This window comes from Carassius gibelio, chromosome B19, assembly GCF_023724105.1.
Source record: "Carassius gibelio isolate Cgi1373 ecotype wild population from Czech Republic chromosome B19, carGib1.2-hapl.c, whole genome shotgun sequence".
Taxonomy (NCBI): domain Eukaryota; kingdom Metazoa; phylum Chordata; class Actinopteri; order Cypriniformes; family Cyprinidae; genus Carassius; species Carassius gibelio.
In genome coordinates, this window is record NC_068414.1 from 36406487 (window position 1) to 36421114 (window position 14628).

At 33.9% G+C, this 14628-nt stretch overlaps 2 protein-coding genes across 3 annotated transcripts in view; both read right to left on the reverse strand.

Annotated features, from left to right (window-relative positions):
• LOC127978676 (semaphorin-6D) overlaps window positions 1-14628 on the reverse strand; it is a 276967-nt gene that overhangs the window by 196562 nt on the left and 65777 nt on the right. The gene's annotated exons all lie outside the window — the stretch shown is intronic.
• slc6a19a.1 (solute carrier family 6 member 19a, tandem duplicate 1) lies at window positions 598-11549 on the reverse strand. Of its 2 annotated transcripts, XR_008158585.1 has the most exons (13): window positions 11270-11549; window positions 9769-9909; window positions 9511-9648; window positions 8081-8262; window positions 6561-6671; window positions 6359-6471; window positions 5370-5498; window positions 5020-5176; window positions 4699-4903; window positions 4296-4455; window positions 3307-3469; window positions 1954-2218; window positions 598-1709 (listed from the first exon to the last, which is right to left on the reverse strand). XR_008158585.1 is itself a non-coding variant. In XM_052583516.1 (12 exons), the coding sequence occupies exons 1-12, from the start codon at window positions 11472-11474 to the stop codon at window positions 2018-2020; spliced, it is 1905 nt and encodes a 634-aa protein (XP_052439476.1). In that variant the 5' UTR covers window positions 11475-11549; the 3' UTR covers window positions 598-2017. The 2 variants fall into 2 exon arrangements, 1 of the variants encoding a protein (XP_052439476.1); XM_052583516.1 differs by having other exon boundaries at window positions 598-2218.

The window sequence follows — 14628 nt, forward strand, 5'->3', positions numbered from 1 at the left end:
ACATGTACACTGGTGCGCAGAAGATTGGGATTCAGGAAAAGTCCAAACATGTTTATATAAAAACCAAATAACATAAACTGATTTGAGTTTGTTGCCAAAGCAACATTTCCAGTGTTAATTTTTTAAGTTGAAGCACTAAAATGAATTAAAAGTACTTGCATGCTAAAACTGAAATAATAAAGCTAAATAGAAGTATGAAATAAAAACTAATAACAATGACAAAAGCACATAACATTACCAAAACTAAAAACTACAACCAATAACGATAATATAAAAAGAAACATTTTAAAAATAAATTAAAAGTTAAATTAAATTAAATTATTCTGTAGTTTTATTTAACTTTAATTAATTTTAATGTATAATTATATAATTATATTATAATTTTTTAGATTGGTTTGGAATGTTTTTGTTTATTACTTATATATTTATTATGTTGTCAATAATTGGTGAAGTTTGAGGATGTGTGTTTCATGTCTGCTGGCTGTCTGCATGTAATGGTTTTCACTCAGTGTTGTTCTCATAGCGCCACCTGCTGCTGATTGTGAGCGGATGCAATTTACAGCAAACACATTTAAGACATCAAGAGATACAGTAATGTGTAAAGATAATTTTTTATTACATTATAATAAACAATAACTGCCATAAAGCTATATCATAAACATGTCCTGGATTTTATATTAGCCTCATTCCTGGTTTGTAAGTGGTGATTAATTAATAATTTAAACATAAAATGACTAATTAAAATAAAATTACAAATCAAATCACTTCACATATAAAATGTAAATTATTATTTTTTTAAATCAATCAAAATAAAACACAAAAATGTATTAAATCACAGAATTATTTTTTTTAAACAAATCAAAATAAAATAATATGATACATTTAAAATAAATCAAAACAGAACACTTTCTAAAAATGTATTAAATCATAAAATGTAACATTAATTTTAATGCAAAAAAACAATTCAAAATAAAACACTATAAATGCATTGAATCAAAATGTAAAATTTATTTAAAACAGTGGCAATAAAAACAAATCAGAACAGAAAACTTATTAAAAATGTATTAAACCATAAAAATTATATCAATATTTAAAAAATAAAATCTACCAAAAATAACACTCACAAAAATGTATGAAATCATAACAATGTAAAGTTAAAATAAATAATTTCAAAATGAAAAACAATCAAAATAAAACCCTTACTAAAAACAAATGTGTGAATTTGTTGTTAATTACTGAAATATTAACCTAAAATCTCCGGCTTTCAGCTCAAAAGTGTTTGTTTGTTAAACGTTTGGGGATTCCCTGTGTCAAAATAATCTGTATTAATTATTATTGCTGTAAGTGTCATACAGCAGTAAACATGTGAAATATTCTTTTGTTAAAGAATTGTGTAGAAATAAGCATAAGAGCATTCCAGGCCAGGTGTTGGAAACTCTTTCTTCAGAACTCAATTAGTGTCTTTATTAGCCTGCGCTGATTGTATTGTTTCATGTGTGTGTGTGTTAGATAAGATATTACAGTAACTAACTGTAGATTATCGGCGTGTCCTGACTGTAAGTTCACCAGTAAAACAAAAAGCCTCTATTAGAACAAAGAGAGCACAATATATCAGCTTCTGATAATTATTAATTCAACACTGAGAGATAAGCGCTAAAACCTTAAGGACAAACTGTTCTGTAAGCGCTGGGAAATAAATACAGCGGGTCCTGTGGGAAATGATGACAATAACACACACTCTTTAAAACAAACGTAGAGAATCTAGATCTGTTTTCTATCCACCTTGTTTTTAATCATTTCTAAGTGGAATATGCACGGCTTCCGGTTTCATTCGCTCCAAATATTAGCTTCACGTTTCAAAATAAGGTGGATAGAGACATTGAAAAACCATCATTGTTTATTACACAAATATATATTGTGAGTGTATATAGTACAAATGTCAGAGTTCAATACCTGACGTCATTTCGAATGTTATCCGTGAGCTTATTTTGGACGTGGCCTCATCGCTCCACACGGTCTACGCTATTGTATTCAAACTGGTTTCTTTTCCGGAAATGCTGCTCTTTTCGTTCTTCTCCTGGTCCTTCGAGCAGCATCTCCACAGAGCTCGGATGATGGCGACTCCTGGGATACAGAGACTGGGAATGCCGGCTAGGATGAAGATGATCCCGCTGATCCAGCTCGGATAGTTCACCTCTTTAAGAGTGGGGAAGTTATCCTGTTCACACAGAAGATGAGCTTAGTCTTCACACATATTTTAATCGTTTTTATTTTTAATTATTCACGTTTTAATACATTCTTAGTGTTTTGATTTGTTTTTGCTATAAAGCTATGTAATAATTCTCATTTTACGATTGTTTTATTTTGATTTGCTTACATTTAAAAAAATGTATTTTAATTTTACATTTTATACGTTAATGTGTTTTTAGCGTGTATTTGAATTGTAACATTATTTTAATTTGACATTACGTTTTAAAATATAAAATTGGAACAAGTTTTTTTTTCACCACCAAATAAAAAAATTGTCGTAGTTCAGATTTATTTTTCATTTTCGAGTCTAAATTGTGAGACATGAATTCTGAATTGCGAGAAAAAAGTCTGAATATTGAGATGAAAAAGTCGCAATTACCTTTTGTTATTTCCTTGGCGGAAACAAGCTTCCATAGAGACAGGATATTTAACAAGGATACTATTTTAATCTTTTGGAAATTGAATGGGTATTGAAAAAAAAAAAAAGAGTTGTGAAGTACAAAATTTTTTGGCTCCACAGAATAAAAAATGTAATTGCGATTTTTTTTATTTTATTTTATTAGTTTTTTTTACATTTAAAATCTCACAACTTTTTTTTTTGTCGCAACAACAAACATTCTAGTATTGAACACAAAGTTTTTCAGGGGACGTGTTGTCTGTCCAAATACCCCCCCCCCCCCCCAAACCATGCAATAAAGATAATCTTTATTCTTTTTAAATCTCACAGTTCGTTCTTTTTTTCCCTCTCACAATTCTGAGGTTTCATCTCGCAAACCTGACGTTTTATCTCCATTTAGGGGGAAAATTTTAACTGTAACATAAAAAGTTGCAATTACATATTTTTACTTATTTATTTATTTTATAACAAGCTGCTTTGTGTAGAGGTGACTGAACCTTTATTTGAGTAAATTTAGATTTCATGTTGACCACATCTTTCAGTTTCTATATTATCATTTTTAAATTGGATATTACATTTTTTTTTAAACAAGCTTAAAGTAATAATGTAAAAAACATGCATTTTGAATTTGCTAATGCTAGATATAGCCCCATACGTACTGATTCAGGGTCCCAGACGTTGTAGGTCAGCTGTTTGTTGACTGTAGTGACAAAGTAGAAGATCAGAATGACCAGGAGGATGATGGGACTGAGGAACCGCCACGTGAACTGCCAGAAGATGTTGGGCTTGTGTCCCACCATGAACTCAAGGTCACTGTTAAACCTGGAGGATAGACAGAGAACAGCTTTACCTTTCTTCTCAGCTCTTGAAAACATCAGGAGTTTCTAATTGCATCTATCGAAACACAAGCTGTTGCTGTGTATTGTATTAAACTACAGCATGAACTAGAACTGGAACTGTGAACAATGTGCATAATAAGATCAACTAGACAAGTAAAGTTAGTAAACAAACCTTGATGTTGGCTTGACAAAGCCTAGTTTAAAAGTTTGAAATAACATGATTATTACATGCTTTAGCACATTGCTAAAGCGTTAAAGCATGATATTTCATAACTTAACATGCTTCTAACATTTTAACCCATGATTTAGCATGTTTTGGCATGTTGCTAACATGTTTTAGCATGCTAACGTAATTTAGCACATAGCTAACATGAGTTTTCACATTGTAAGTGTATTTTTAACATATTACAATGTTGCTTGCATAATTTCACATTTCTAGTATGTTTTAGCATGTTGATAGCTTGATTTAGCAAATCGTTTGCATGTTTTAATGTGTTGCTAATTAACCCATGGTAGCTCGTTTTAGCATGTTTAGCACATTTTTAGTGTGTTTTAAAATGTTGCTAGTATGATTTTATGCTTTCCTAACATGTTTTGGCATTTTACTAGCATATTAACATGATTTAACACATTGCATGTTGCTAGCATCTTTAGCATATGTCTAGCATTTTAGCATATTTTAAGCATGATTCAGCATGTTGCTAGCATTTTTAGAATGCTGTTAAAATGTTGCTAGCATTATGATGTTGCTAACACAATGTTAACATGTTGTCAGCATGAATTAGCAAATTGTCCAAGTTGGCTTTTACCTGTCAATCCCATAGACGTAAACCACAGCGATTATCTCACAGAGAGCGATGACCAACAGAGGAATAGAGCCGGCGAAGCCATCGAACAGTGCCAGCCAGTAGTTACCAGACGACTGGACGAACACGAGCGCCGTCACGAAGGACACAACACACGTCAGACCTGAAAAACATCAGCAGGTCAGCTGATCAGTGTTGGGGAAAGTTACTTTTAAAAGTAATGCATTACAATATTGCTTTACTCCCTAAAAAAGTAACAGCTTAGTGACTTTTTATGGAAAGTAATGTAATTTCCTTCTAAATTAAAAAAGTAATGCGTTACTTTAATAGTTACTTAAAGTAATCTGATTACACAACGTGCGTTACTTGGAAGTGATTGGAAGTGGTTTGTGTTTGATGTGTTTACCAGTGAAGAGTTCTTTAGGCCATTTTTTGGGGAGCAGGTTCAGGTCCTGCAGAGGCACCACGACTCCCTCGATGTTCCCGAACATAGTAGACAATCCCAGACAGAAGAGCATGATGAAGAACAGCACCGACCAGAGAGGAGAGATGGGCATCTTAGTGATGGCCTCGGTGAAGACGATGAAGGCCAGACCGGTTCCCTCAACTCCCTGAAACCAAACATCAGCACAGCTGTTCATCTGGAGATCTTTACTCAGACCCTGGGAGCTCAGAATGATTTAGTGAAGGATGGGGGTTAGTAATCAATGTGTGGTTTCTGTCGTACCTCGCTGAGGAGCGTCTGCATGTCGCAGGTCTTCAGCTGGAGCTCCTGAAAGACGGCTGGTGCTGTGCTGTTGAGATGCTGAAGAACGCTGTCGTAGTTGCTCTCCGTGATGTTTCCCTCCGGCAGATCAAACACGTTCATCAGCGTCAGGATGTTACTGTCAGAAAGTTTAATACGATGAGGTCACACTACCATTCAAACATCTGGAGTCTTCAGAGCTTCTGAAAGAAGTATCTTCTGTTCATCTTTAAAGTAGCTTTTTCTTTCTTCAGTGGAATCATGCGTTTATAAAAGTATTAATTTCTTAATAGAGATTAATCTTACAGACAGTAGTGTATGTAAAGACGTACCTCTCTAGACACGCGTCGTAGTTCTCCGTGGCTCTGAAGCCGATGATGGAGTATATGACGGTGGCGGAGTAGACGGAGGTCAGACCGTTGATGATGGATATGGTGACAGCATCCTGCTCGCAGTTATTACTGATGGAAAAATAATCATTTTGTTCAAAATATGTACAATTTTAGCTTCTTTTCCAAAACCTAGTAAGCTGCCTACATAGGAAATGCTTTTAGGCATTCGCCTTGTTTCCATGTTTCCATCCAAAGTTGTGACTATAACTTGATTAAATATATGAATAAGTAAAAAATATATTAGAACAATGCATGAAACAATTGCCAGTAAAGCTTCCATTCCATTCAATTCCGTGTGTTCATATGCCAAATATGCATTAAAATGAACAGAAACATAAACTAGATGCTCTCTTAGGCAGCATTGTTTCATTAACTGAAACGAGGAAAAAGATTAGATGGAAAAAAATAAACAAGAATTAAAGATGTCGCATAGGCAGCTAACTGAAATAAAATAAAGTACAAGTTGATGTTCTAACGTTACATTTATTTAAAATAAAACTAAAACAAATATAAATTAAAAGTGAATATCTAAAAACTAACCGATCAAAAAAAAAGTTCATGTTGGTGTGCTAAAATTACTAAAACTAAAATCTAAACTAAAATCTTCTTAGTGCTGCATTCGATACGATACGTCATAGCATATTACTGGACAGACTACATAGATGGATTTGTGTATCTGGAACTGTGTTGAACTGGTTTAATTAAATCTTATCTTTCAGATCGTTCTCAGTTTGTTTACCTGGGTACTAATCGATCTCAGACTACGCCTGTATGCCAGGGTGTCCCTCAGGGGTCAGTTTTGGGACCTGTTCTATTTAGTATTTAAATGTTGCCTCTTGGGCAGATTATTCAGATGTATGGCCCTCCCTCAGTAGGCATCTTCTCATCAGTGTCATCCTGGGTGTGTAGTGTGTGTTTAGATCACTTACTGGACCGAGTTGTAGCTGGAGAAGGAGATGAGTCCCCCGAAGGCCAGAGAGAAGGAAAAGAGCACCTGAGCTCCAGCGTCCAGCCACGTGGTCGGGTTCATCAGCTCGTTCACCTTCAACAGGGGAGAGACACGTCAGAGCTCACACCCACACACACACACACACACACACACTCACACACAGGGTTAACCACTGAACGTACGTCTGGAGTGAAGAGGAACTTGATTCCATTCACAGAGCCTTTCAGCGTTAGCGCTCGTATCAGGAAGATGGTGAGGACCAGGTATGGTAACGTGGATGTGATGTACACGGCCTGAGAACAGCAGGAGATCATCACATCACTGTTAGTGCTTTATACAGGACAGACTTACTCAAAGCAGAAAGAACCGTGATTCTATAAACTTCATCAGTTATGAAACAAACGTTTCAGTTATGAAGCTACTCTACAGAAGAAAATATGAATTCAATTCAATAAATGTCATTGCTGCAGAGTTCATCAATTGGGAAACAATTCAGTTTTAAACAGGTAGCGTTCTTATAAAGTTTTGTAAAAGTTATGTTAATCTTAACTGTAAGTTGAAGTGCTAAAATTAGTTGAAGTACTAAAATTACTACAGTAAGAAATAAATTAAATGTAAAGCTAAATAGAAAAGTATAAAAGTAATACTATTATTTGTAAAGGATGCTTTTTTAGGTGATGATAAAGACATTATAAATGCATTATAGATAAAAACTGCTCTTCTGAACTTTCTATTCATCAAAAAAACAATGTTTTCAACATTTATTTATTTATTTATTTTATTTTTTGAGCTGCAAATCAGAATAGTAGAATGATTTCTGAAGAATAATGCGACTGGAGTAATGATGCAAAAAATTCAGCGTTGAAATCACATGAATAAATTAAATTTGAAAAAAAAGTCTAAATATTTCTAAACAATTTCACAGTTGATGCTGTTCTTCGTATCAAATAAACACAGGCCTGTTGAGCAGAAGATAATTATTTAAAAAGCATTAAAATTCTTACTGATCAGAAACTTTTTATCAGTGTAGGGTAAAGTTACTTTTAAAAGTACTGCATTACAATGTTGCGTTAACCCCTAAAAAGTAACTAATTACGTTACTTAGTTACTTTTTATGGAAAGTACTGCTTTAGGTTACTTTTGCATTATTTTTTAAATATAATGTGTTCTATCTATAGCAAATGTAAAAGCCCTTTCACATCAAAAAGTGTAAAGAAAGACTAAACCTTAAGGGAAAGTAAATTCACGTCTTTAACACAGGAGAAGAAGGTTCAACACTCTTCAGCAATAAAACGAACAAAACAATGAAACACGGTTTATCTAAAGTCATTTTTGTATTAGTATGGTCGAGCTGGATCATCAAAGATCAGCAGTAAAGACAGTTAATAAAATGGGATTAAATACATTTGTATTATTTAAGTATTGCAGGTTCGCGTCATATTTTGAGTTTTCATTTCACTGTTTTAATTCATTTTGATGAATACTAAATCAGTGTGTTTGTTTTTTTTTCTTTTTTTTTTAAAGTAACTCAGATATTCTCTTGCAAATTAAAAAGTAATGCATTACTTTACTAGTTACTTGATGAAAAAGTAATCTGATTACGTAACGCACGTTACTTGTAATGCGTTACCCCTGCACTGGTTTCGGCTGCTGTGAAGCTATCGCTAGTATCGGTGAGTATGAGGTGTGTTTTGCGTGTCACCTTCCCGGTGGTCTCGATGCCTCTGATGCAGCAGACGTACAGGACGGTCCAGGCACAGAACAGACACAGAACCAGCCACCACTGCAGACCTCCAGAGTCCTCGATCGCCGCAGAGCTGTTCAGAGTCTGTCTGTACCAGAAATAATCCACCGGAGAACTGCGCGCGCACTCCGGCTCCAGACCTGCGGAGAGACGCGCTCCCGTCACACACTCAGTACAGGATTACAGTCAGGTTAGATTAAATGACACCAACAGCATTGCCTTTCAGAGGTGGAGAAACTTACAGAGCTTTTCTTTAAAATGCATGCTTTATGTTTATAATAAGACCAGGGGCTAATTGCATAAACGTCGCCACCGTGTAGTTTGACCAACTAACAGTTACCAAAGAGTTCAATCCGACTTAGTTAAAAATAAAACAGATATACCTTTTCATAACTAAATAAAAAAAGTTATGACCCGTTTTTTTTTTTTTTTTTTTTATCTAAAAAGTTTATGCAACCTGCCCCAGGAACATTAATTAGGAATGTAAATTATTATTATTATTTTTAATTTAATTTATTTAAAATTTAATTATTTTTTGCTTTATAGAATTTAATAATTTTATATGTCCAGTATACATTTTAGTTTTGGTAAATTTATGTGCTTTTGTAATTGTTTTGTTCTACATTTCTATTTATTTGTATTTTTATTTCAGTTTTAGTAATTTTAGTATTTCAACTTAAACATTAATATTAGAAATGAAATCAGTTCATGTTTTCATCTAATGTTTATATTTGATTTTTATATATTAACATTTCTAAATAGTAACGATTAAGTTTTCCTCTAATATTTATCATTTAAAAATTTAATTTTTTCATCTATTTCCTTTATTATATATTGTTATATATTGATAGCAGATTTTAACTTAACTTTTAAAATTTAATTCTATTTAATCTTTTAATTTAATCAATCAACATTTCTAACATTTTAGAAGTTTATATGTCATTTATATTTTATTTTATATCAACATTTCCAAGTTTTCATGTAATGTTTTTTTAATTCAACATGTTTCTCATCTAATATATGTGTATCTATATCATCTCATTTTAACATTTACCATTTTTTTCTCTGTTGCTTTGATATTATTTCTGCTTTCCAATTTTAACATTTACATTAAAGATTTTAATCTGATATTTTATTTCACTTAAAGTCTTGATGAATGCATTAAATATGCATTGAACGACAACATCACAATATACTTTTAGAAATTATAATGCATTAAAACACATGACAAACAACAATGCATCCATATGCAACAAGGTATATTCAAATATTATCATGCATTTTAATGTTAGTCACATCAATTTATGAGAACATATGATGCATTATAACATGTATTATGAATAGCTTTAATAATGCATCATGCATAAAGCTTTAAAGTAAAGTGATACCTGTCCTGTTGGCGTTCACCGGACACTGACTCCAGGGTAAAGGTTCCTGCAGAGAGTTGAAGAAGTACCACATGACCCAGGCCATGATGGTGTTGTAGTACATGCCCACGATGAAGGAGGCCAGCATGGAGGCGATGCCTGCACAAACACACACATGTGAAGCTCTACACACACCAGACTCTGCAGGAACGGATGATCTGAACTCGTTCCTGCAGGAGTCAAGCTCGTTCCTCACACGTTTATGTCTTTGTGACTCACCGACGCCGGTCAGGTACGGGTTGATGGACCTCCAGACGCCAACGCTGCCCTTCCTCAGTCTCTGACCGATGGCAAACTCCAGATGCAGAAGAGGGACTCCCTCCAGAACCAGGAGAATCAGGAACGGGATCATGAACGCTCCTGGAGCGGCCGGCAGGAAACACTCGAATCAGACGCAAAACCATTGATCCATTTTCAGTGAGTTTGAGCTTTTACATACATTCTTGAATTTAGCAGGTGCTTTTTCCAAAGCAATCTACAACATTGCAATATTTAGTTTTAGTGACGTTTATGCACTTTTATCCAAAGGAGCCTAAAATAGAGAATTATTTATTTATTATTATTTTACATTTATGCATTTATTAGACACTTTAATCCAAAACAACCTACAATAGAGGTATTTATTTATTATTATTTTAATTCGACATTTATGCACTTATGCACAAAGCAGCTTAGAAATGTGTTTATTTATGCATGTAGTAGATGCATTTAATCAAAGCGACTCACATTTATTTAACCCTTTAAATATTGATATTTTACTCTTTTATCTGGTATTTACATTTATGCGTTTGGCAAGCTCTTTTATCCAACACAACTTAAATGTGCTCTAATAAGATTTGAATGCATTATAATAAAATTAGATACATTTATAATAATTATAGAGAATCCTCAAATTTGAGATTTTAAGTTTGTTTTTTTTCTTCTCAGAACGTTTCTTGGCTGTTTCCCCTCTCAGTTATTTAATGACCACAGGAATATTTAATCACTATACATTAACTTTATCACTCATTAACACAAATTACTCTAGTCACTGCTTACATAAACTGCTTAGACACACTATTTTTTATCCATTTTTTTCTTCAAAACTATTTTATAAGTCAATCTCATACAAATGTAAATTGGTCTAATTTGACATTAAAAAGCAAGTCTGACCATCCTCTAACTCCTTTTTTTTATTACAGTTATTGAAAGATTTTGTAACATTTATTTTAAGGTGTCCTCGTTAAATGCCCTTACTATTATAGACTAATAACAATTAATTATGCATAATCAAACTCTAATAGTAAGTACATAAAATCACTCCATACTTAAATCATGTATAATTACACTGTAAAAGGAAACTTTAAACTAAAAGGTAACCAAAGAGTTTTGGCATTAACAGGGATAATTCATAAGAGATTAATAATAGTTTTCCCTTAAAAATCATTTAAGCTGAAAAAAATTAAATGAAGTTATAGTTTATTTCCCTTCTTTGTACTTGTTTGATTTTTCAGTTCATTTATGCATCAAGCAGAAACTTTTATCCAAAACAACTTAATAATAGAGGTATTAATCAATCAATTGATTATTTTTATATTTCACATTAAAACACTCTGCAGATGCTTTCATCCGAAGCAGCTCAGACATGCATGTATTATTTCTCTCTCCGTTCCCTTCGTCCTTCTTCGACTCTTTGCACGTGTCTACAGGTTTGAGTCAGTGGTGTGTCTGTGTTCCTCACCTCCTCCGTGGCTCTGGCAGAGATACGGGAACCTCCAGACGTTCCCCAGCCCCACACAGAAGCCCACACAGGTCAGCATGTACTGGGCTTTGTTGTCCCACTGTGGACGATCTCCAGCCTCCTCCAGCTCCAGCTTCTCCAGCTCGGCGTGAGACGGGATCCGCTCGTCCAGACCCGGGTTCGGGAGCTTCAGCTTCAGCTTCATGTCTGATGTCTGGCAGGTTCTGTTCAGGACTGTGCTTCTCAGGGAAGTGCTAGAGATAGAGTGAGATGTGCTGATAGTAACGGGGATCTGGTTATTAAAGACCTTTAGTCCTCGCCCCTCGTCCCGGGACGTCTGAAGTGTTTTGTCAGCAAGATAGCGGCTGGATGACAGCCGGAGCTGTGCTGATGCTGGTTAATGTGTAATGTTCACTCACGCCTGGGTTACTTCAATCCATCCTGTCAGGAGGCTTCATTTAGTGCTGTTCACTGTCATTCAGAGAGCTTTCAGATAGCAGTTAGTGTTTCTGTCATCTTTAAGTTTTTAGTCTTAGTTTTATTTATTTCATTGCATCAAGCGAATCTAAACAACCGTAGCTAAAATAAAATAACATTTTAATCATTCTATTAATGTGTGAAACAGAAATGTTTTTGTATGCTCTGTCTGAAAATCAATCATGTTAATACGTTTACTTTATTCCTAGTGTTGTTTTAGTATCATCGATATACTGTTGTAGTTTTTATTCATATTTAGTTTAGTTAGTTTAGTTTTTTATTTTTATTTTTTTTAGTTTGTTTTATTTTAGTTAAAGTTTTAGTTATTTTGCTGTATGTTTGTATCATTTTTATTAGTATTTAAAATTTAAATAAATTGTAATCTAAATTTAAATGTTTATATAGTTTTTGTTTTTTTCTTAGTTATTTCAATACTTAAAGTTCAACTAAATGGGAATGAGAAAAGTTTTCTTGATAACTAGCTGAAATAAATTAAGCTTAATGTTTTTTATTCATTTGTTTGTAATATATTTATTTTTTAAGAAACAGTAATGTCTCAGTCTGAATTAATTAATCATGTAAATATATAAAATGTATTCCCATAAGACATGAGCCTTATCAACTCTGGTTGATGGACAGTAAAGCCCAAAAGGCTCTTCTTTCCAAAGACACCTAAGGACAGCAATTAAAAGTTATTTAAAGTTATTATTTAGATGCAGATCTCTTGTGTGCAGTCAGAGCAGTGAGTTTGTGAGCCATAGATATCTCCAGACTCTTGCTCTCATACTTTGAAATGCTTTCCCCAGCCTTTAAAGCAGTCAATTCCAGCTATTGCTTGATTTGGGGCGTTTCTGCCATTACTCTCCTCTACAGAAGGTGAAATTAATCTTCAATTGGATTTAAATCTGGAGACTGATTCAGGCAATCTAAGACTTACATTTCTTTGCCCTGATAAAGTCCTTGACTGAACTGATTCAAATTCTGGAAAAGGTCATTTTTTTTACAGCTTTCTTCTTATCTGACTGACTGTAACATACTTGATAAATTTATCTGTGCTGTGCTGCTTGGATTCCGGAGAATTCTTTAATTCTTATAGACCTCAGTGCAGTATTTGACACAAAAGATCACTCCATTTTATTAAATAGTTTAGAAAGAGTGGTTGGCATCCAGTGGGTTGTATTAAGCTGGTTTAAATCCATTAAAAACTTTATCTTAAAGGTTGAACATTCTCAGTTAATATTGGTAAGGATAATTCATCCTCAACATTAATCACATGTGGTGTCCCACAAGGTTCCGTTTTGAGTCCTCTTATTTTCTCTTTACACATGCTTCCTCTTGGCTCTGTCTTTCAGAAATATGATGTCTCTTATCACTGTTATGCTGATGATACACAATTTTATCTTCCTGTCAAGTCTAGCAATGGAAACTCTATCATAAATCTTATCGCCTGCCTGAAGGAAGTAAAAAGGTGGCTGTCCGAAAACATCCTAATGTTAGATTAAGACAAAACTGAAGCGGTTGTTTGGAACTTCATTGTGTGTCGCTAATATTGGAAACCAATTAGGCTCCCTATCTTTAACACTGCACAACAGAGTCAAGAACCTATGCGTTGTCTTTTATTGAGATTTATTAGTTGACAAGCAGATAAATTCTGTCATCAAAGGAAGCTTCTTTCATCTGCATATCCTTCGACAAATTAAAAGAGTTTCTCTCAAAGAAAGACCTAGAAGTAGTGATCCATGCAACTCTTACTTTTATTTGTTGTTGCTTTTGATATTATTTGTTTATAAATTGTAACTTGTTTTTAAATGTGCTTTATAAATAAATGTGAACTTGAACTTGGCCACCTCAATCACATAACCACAGATCTTTAATTGCGCTCTATTCTCTGGTCAAACCCGTTTAAAACACTGTAGCCTAATGTAATCTTTTAACTGTGCACATGTTTTACATGTTTTACACTTTTAACAAAACTTAATGTTTTAGGCAAGTCTGTTTTACACCTGCAATATGTCTATATGATGTCGCCTATCAAATATCAAATGGACGTCGATTAGATGTATTTAAGATGTTTATGCAAAACTTTTAGATGTTTGTACACAGCATACGTTTCCAGATCGAGTGATCTTTAACAGACATATTGCATACGTATATCTGGGGGAAAACAATATTGAAATAAAATCACAAATGCACAAATATAAATTAGTTTGCATAAAACTCAGTTTTCACTTGTATGTTAGTCTATAAGAGTTTGGCCTATTTAATATTAGGATTTTGTCAAGAATCCCTGACCATGGCTCCGCTCTGCTACATCAAGCCCCGCCCCCCCAGCACCCCCCAGATAAAATATGTTCCCGCAGCTATGCCAACAATTATGTTGTAAAATTTAGTGATGATACAGGCATAGCTTGTTATATAAAGACCAAGACATATCATTTTATCACTCAGAAATTGAACCGCTTAAATGAAACAACACACATTTTGAATCCAGAAATTTGAAATGCTACCATCAGTGCAGACTTCATAGGTTTAGGAATTTGTTAATTCCTTCAGCAATTAAGTCACTAAATAGTAGTAAGTGATTCTGTATTGAGGTTTCACTGAGATGTTGGTTTATGTGTTAAGTGTGGTGATGCAGTGGCTGTATTTGGAGCCCAAGACGAAATTCCCTCTGGGACAATAAAGTATACCTTACCATGCTTTACAGATGAGGATAAGTTTGAAACCATTTGAAGTTCCCTTTTATCTCCGCACTTTTGCTTTCCCATCACTTAGATAAAAGTTAATCTTTGTCTCATCTGTCCATAAAACTTCATTCCAAAACTCTACTGGCTTTTTCAAACTCTAATCTTGCCTTTCTATGTGTTAAACAGCTTATGAAA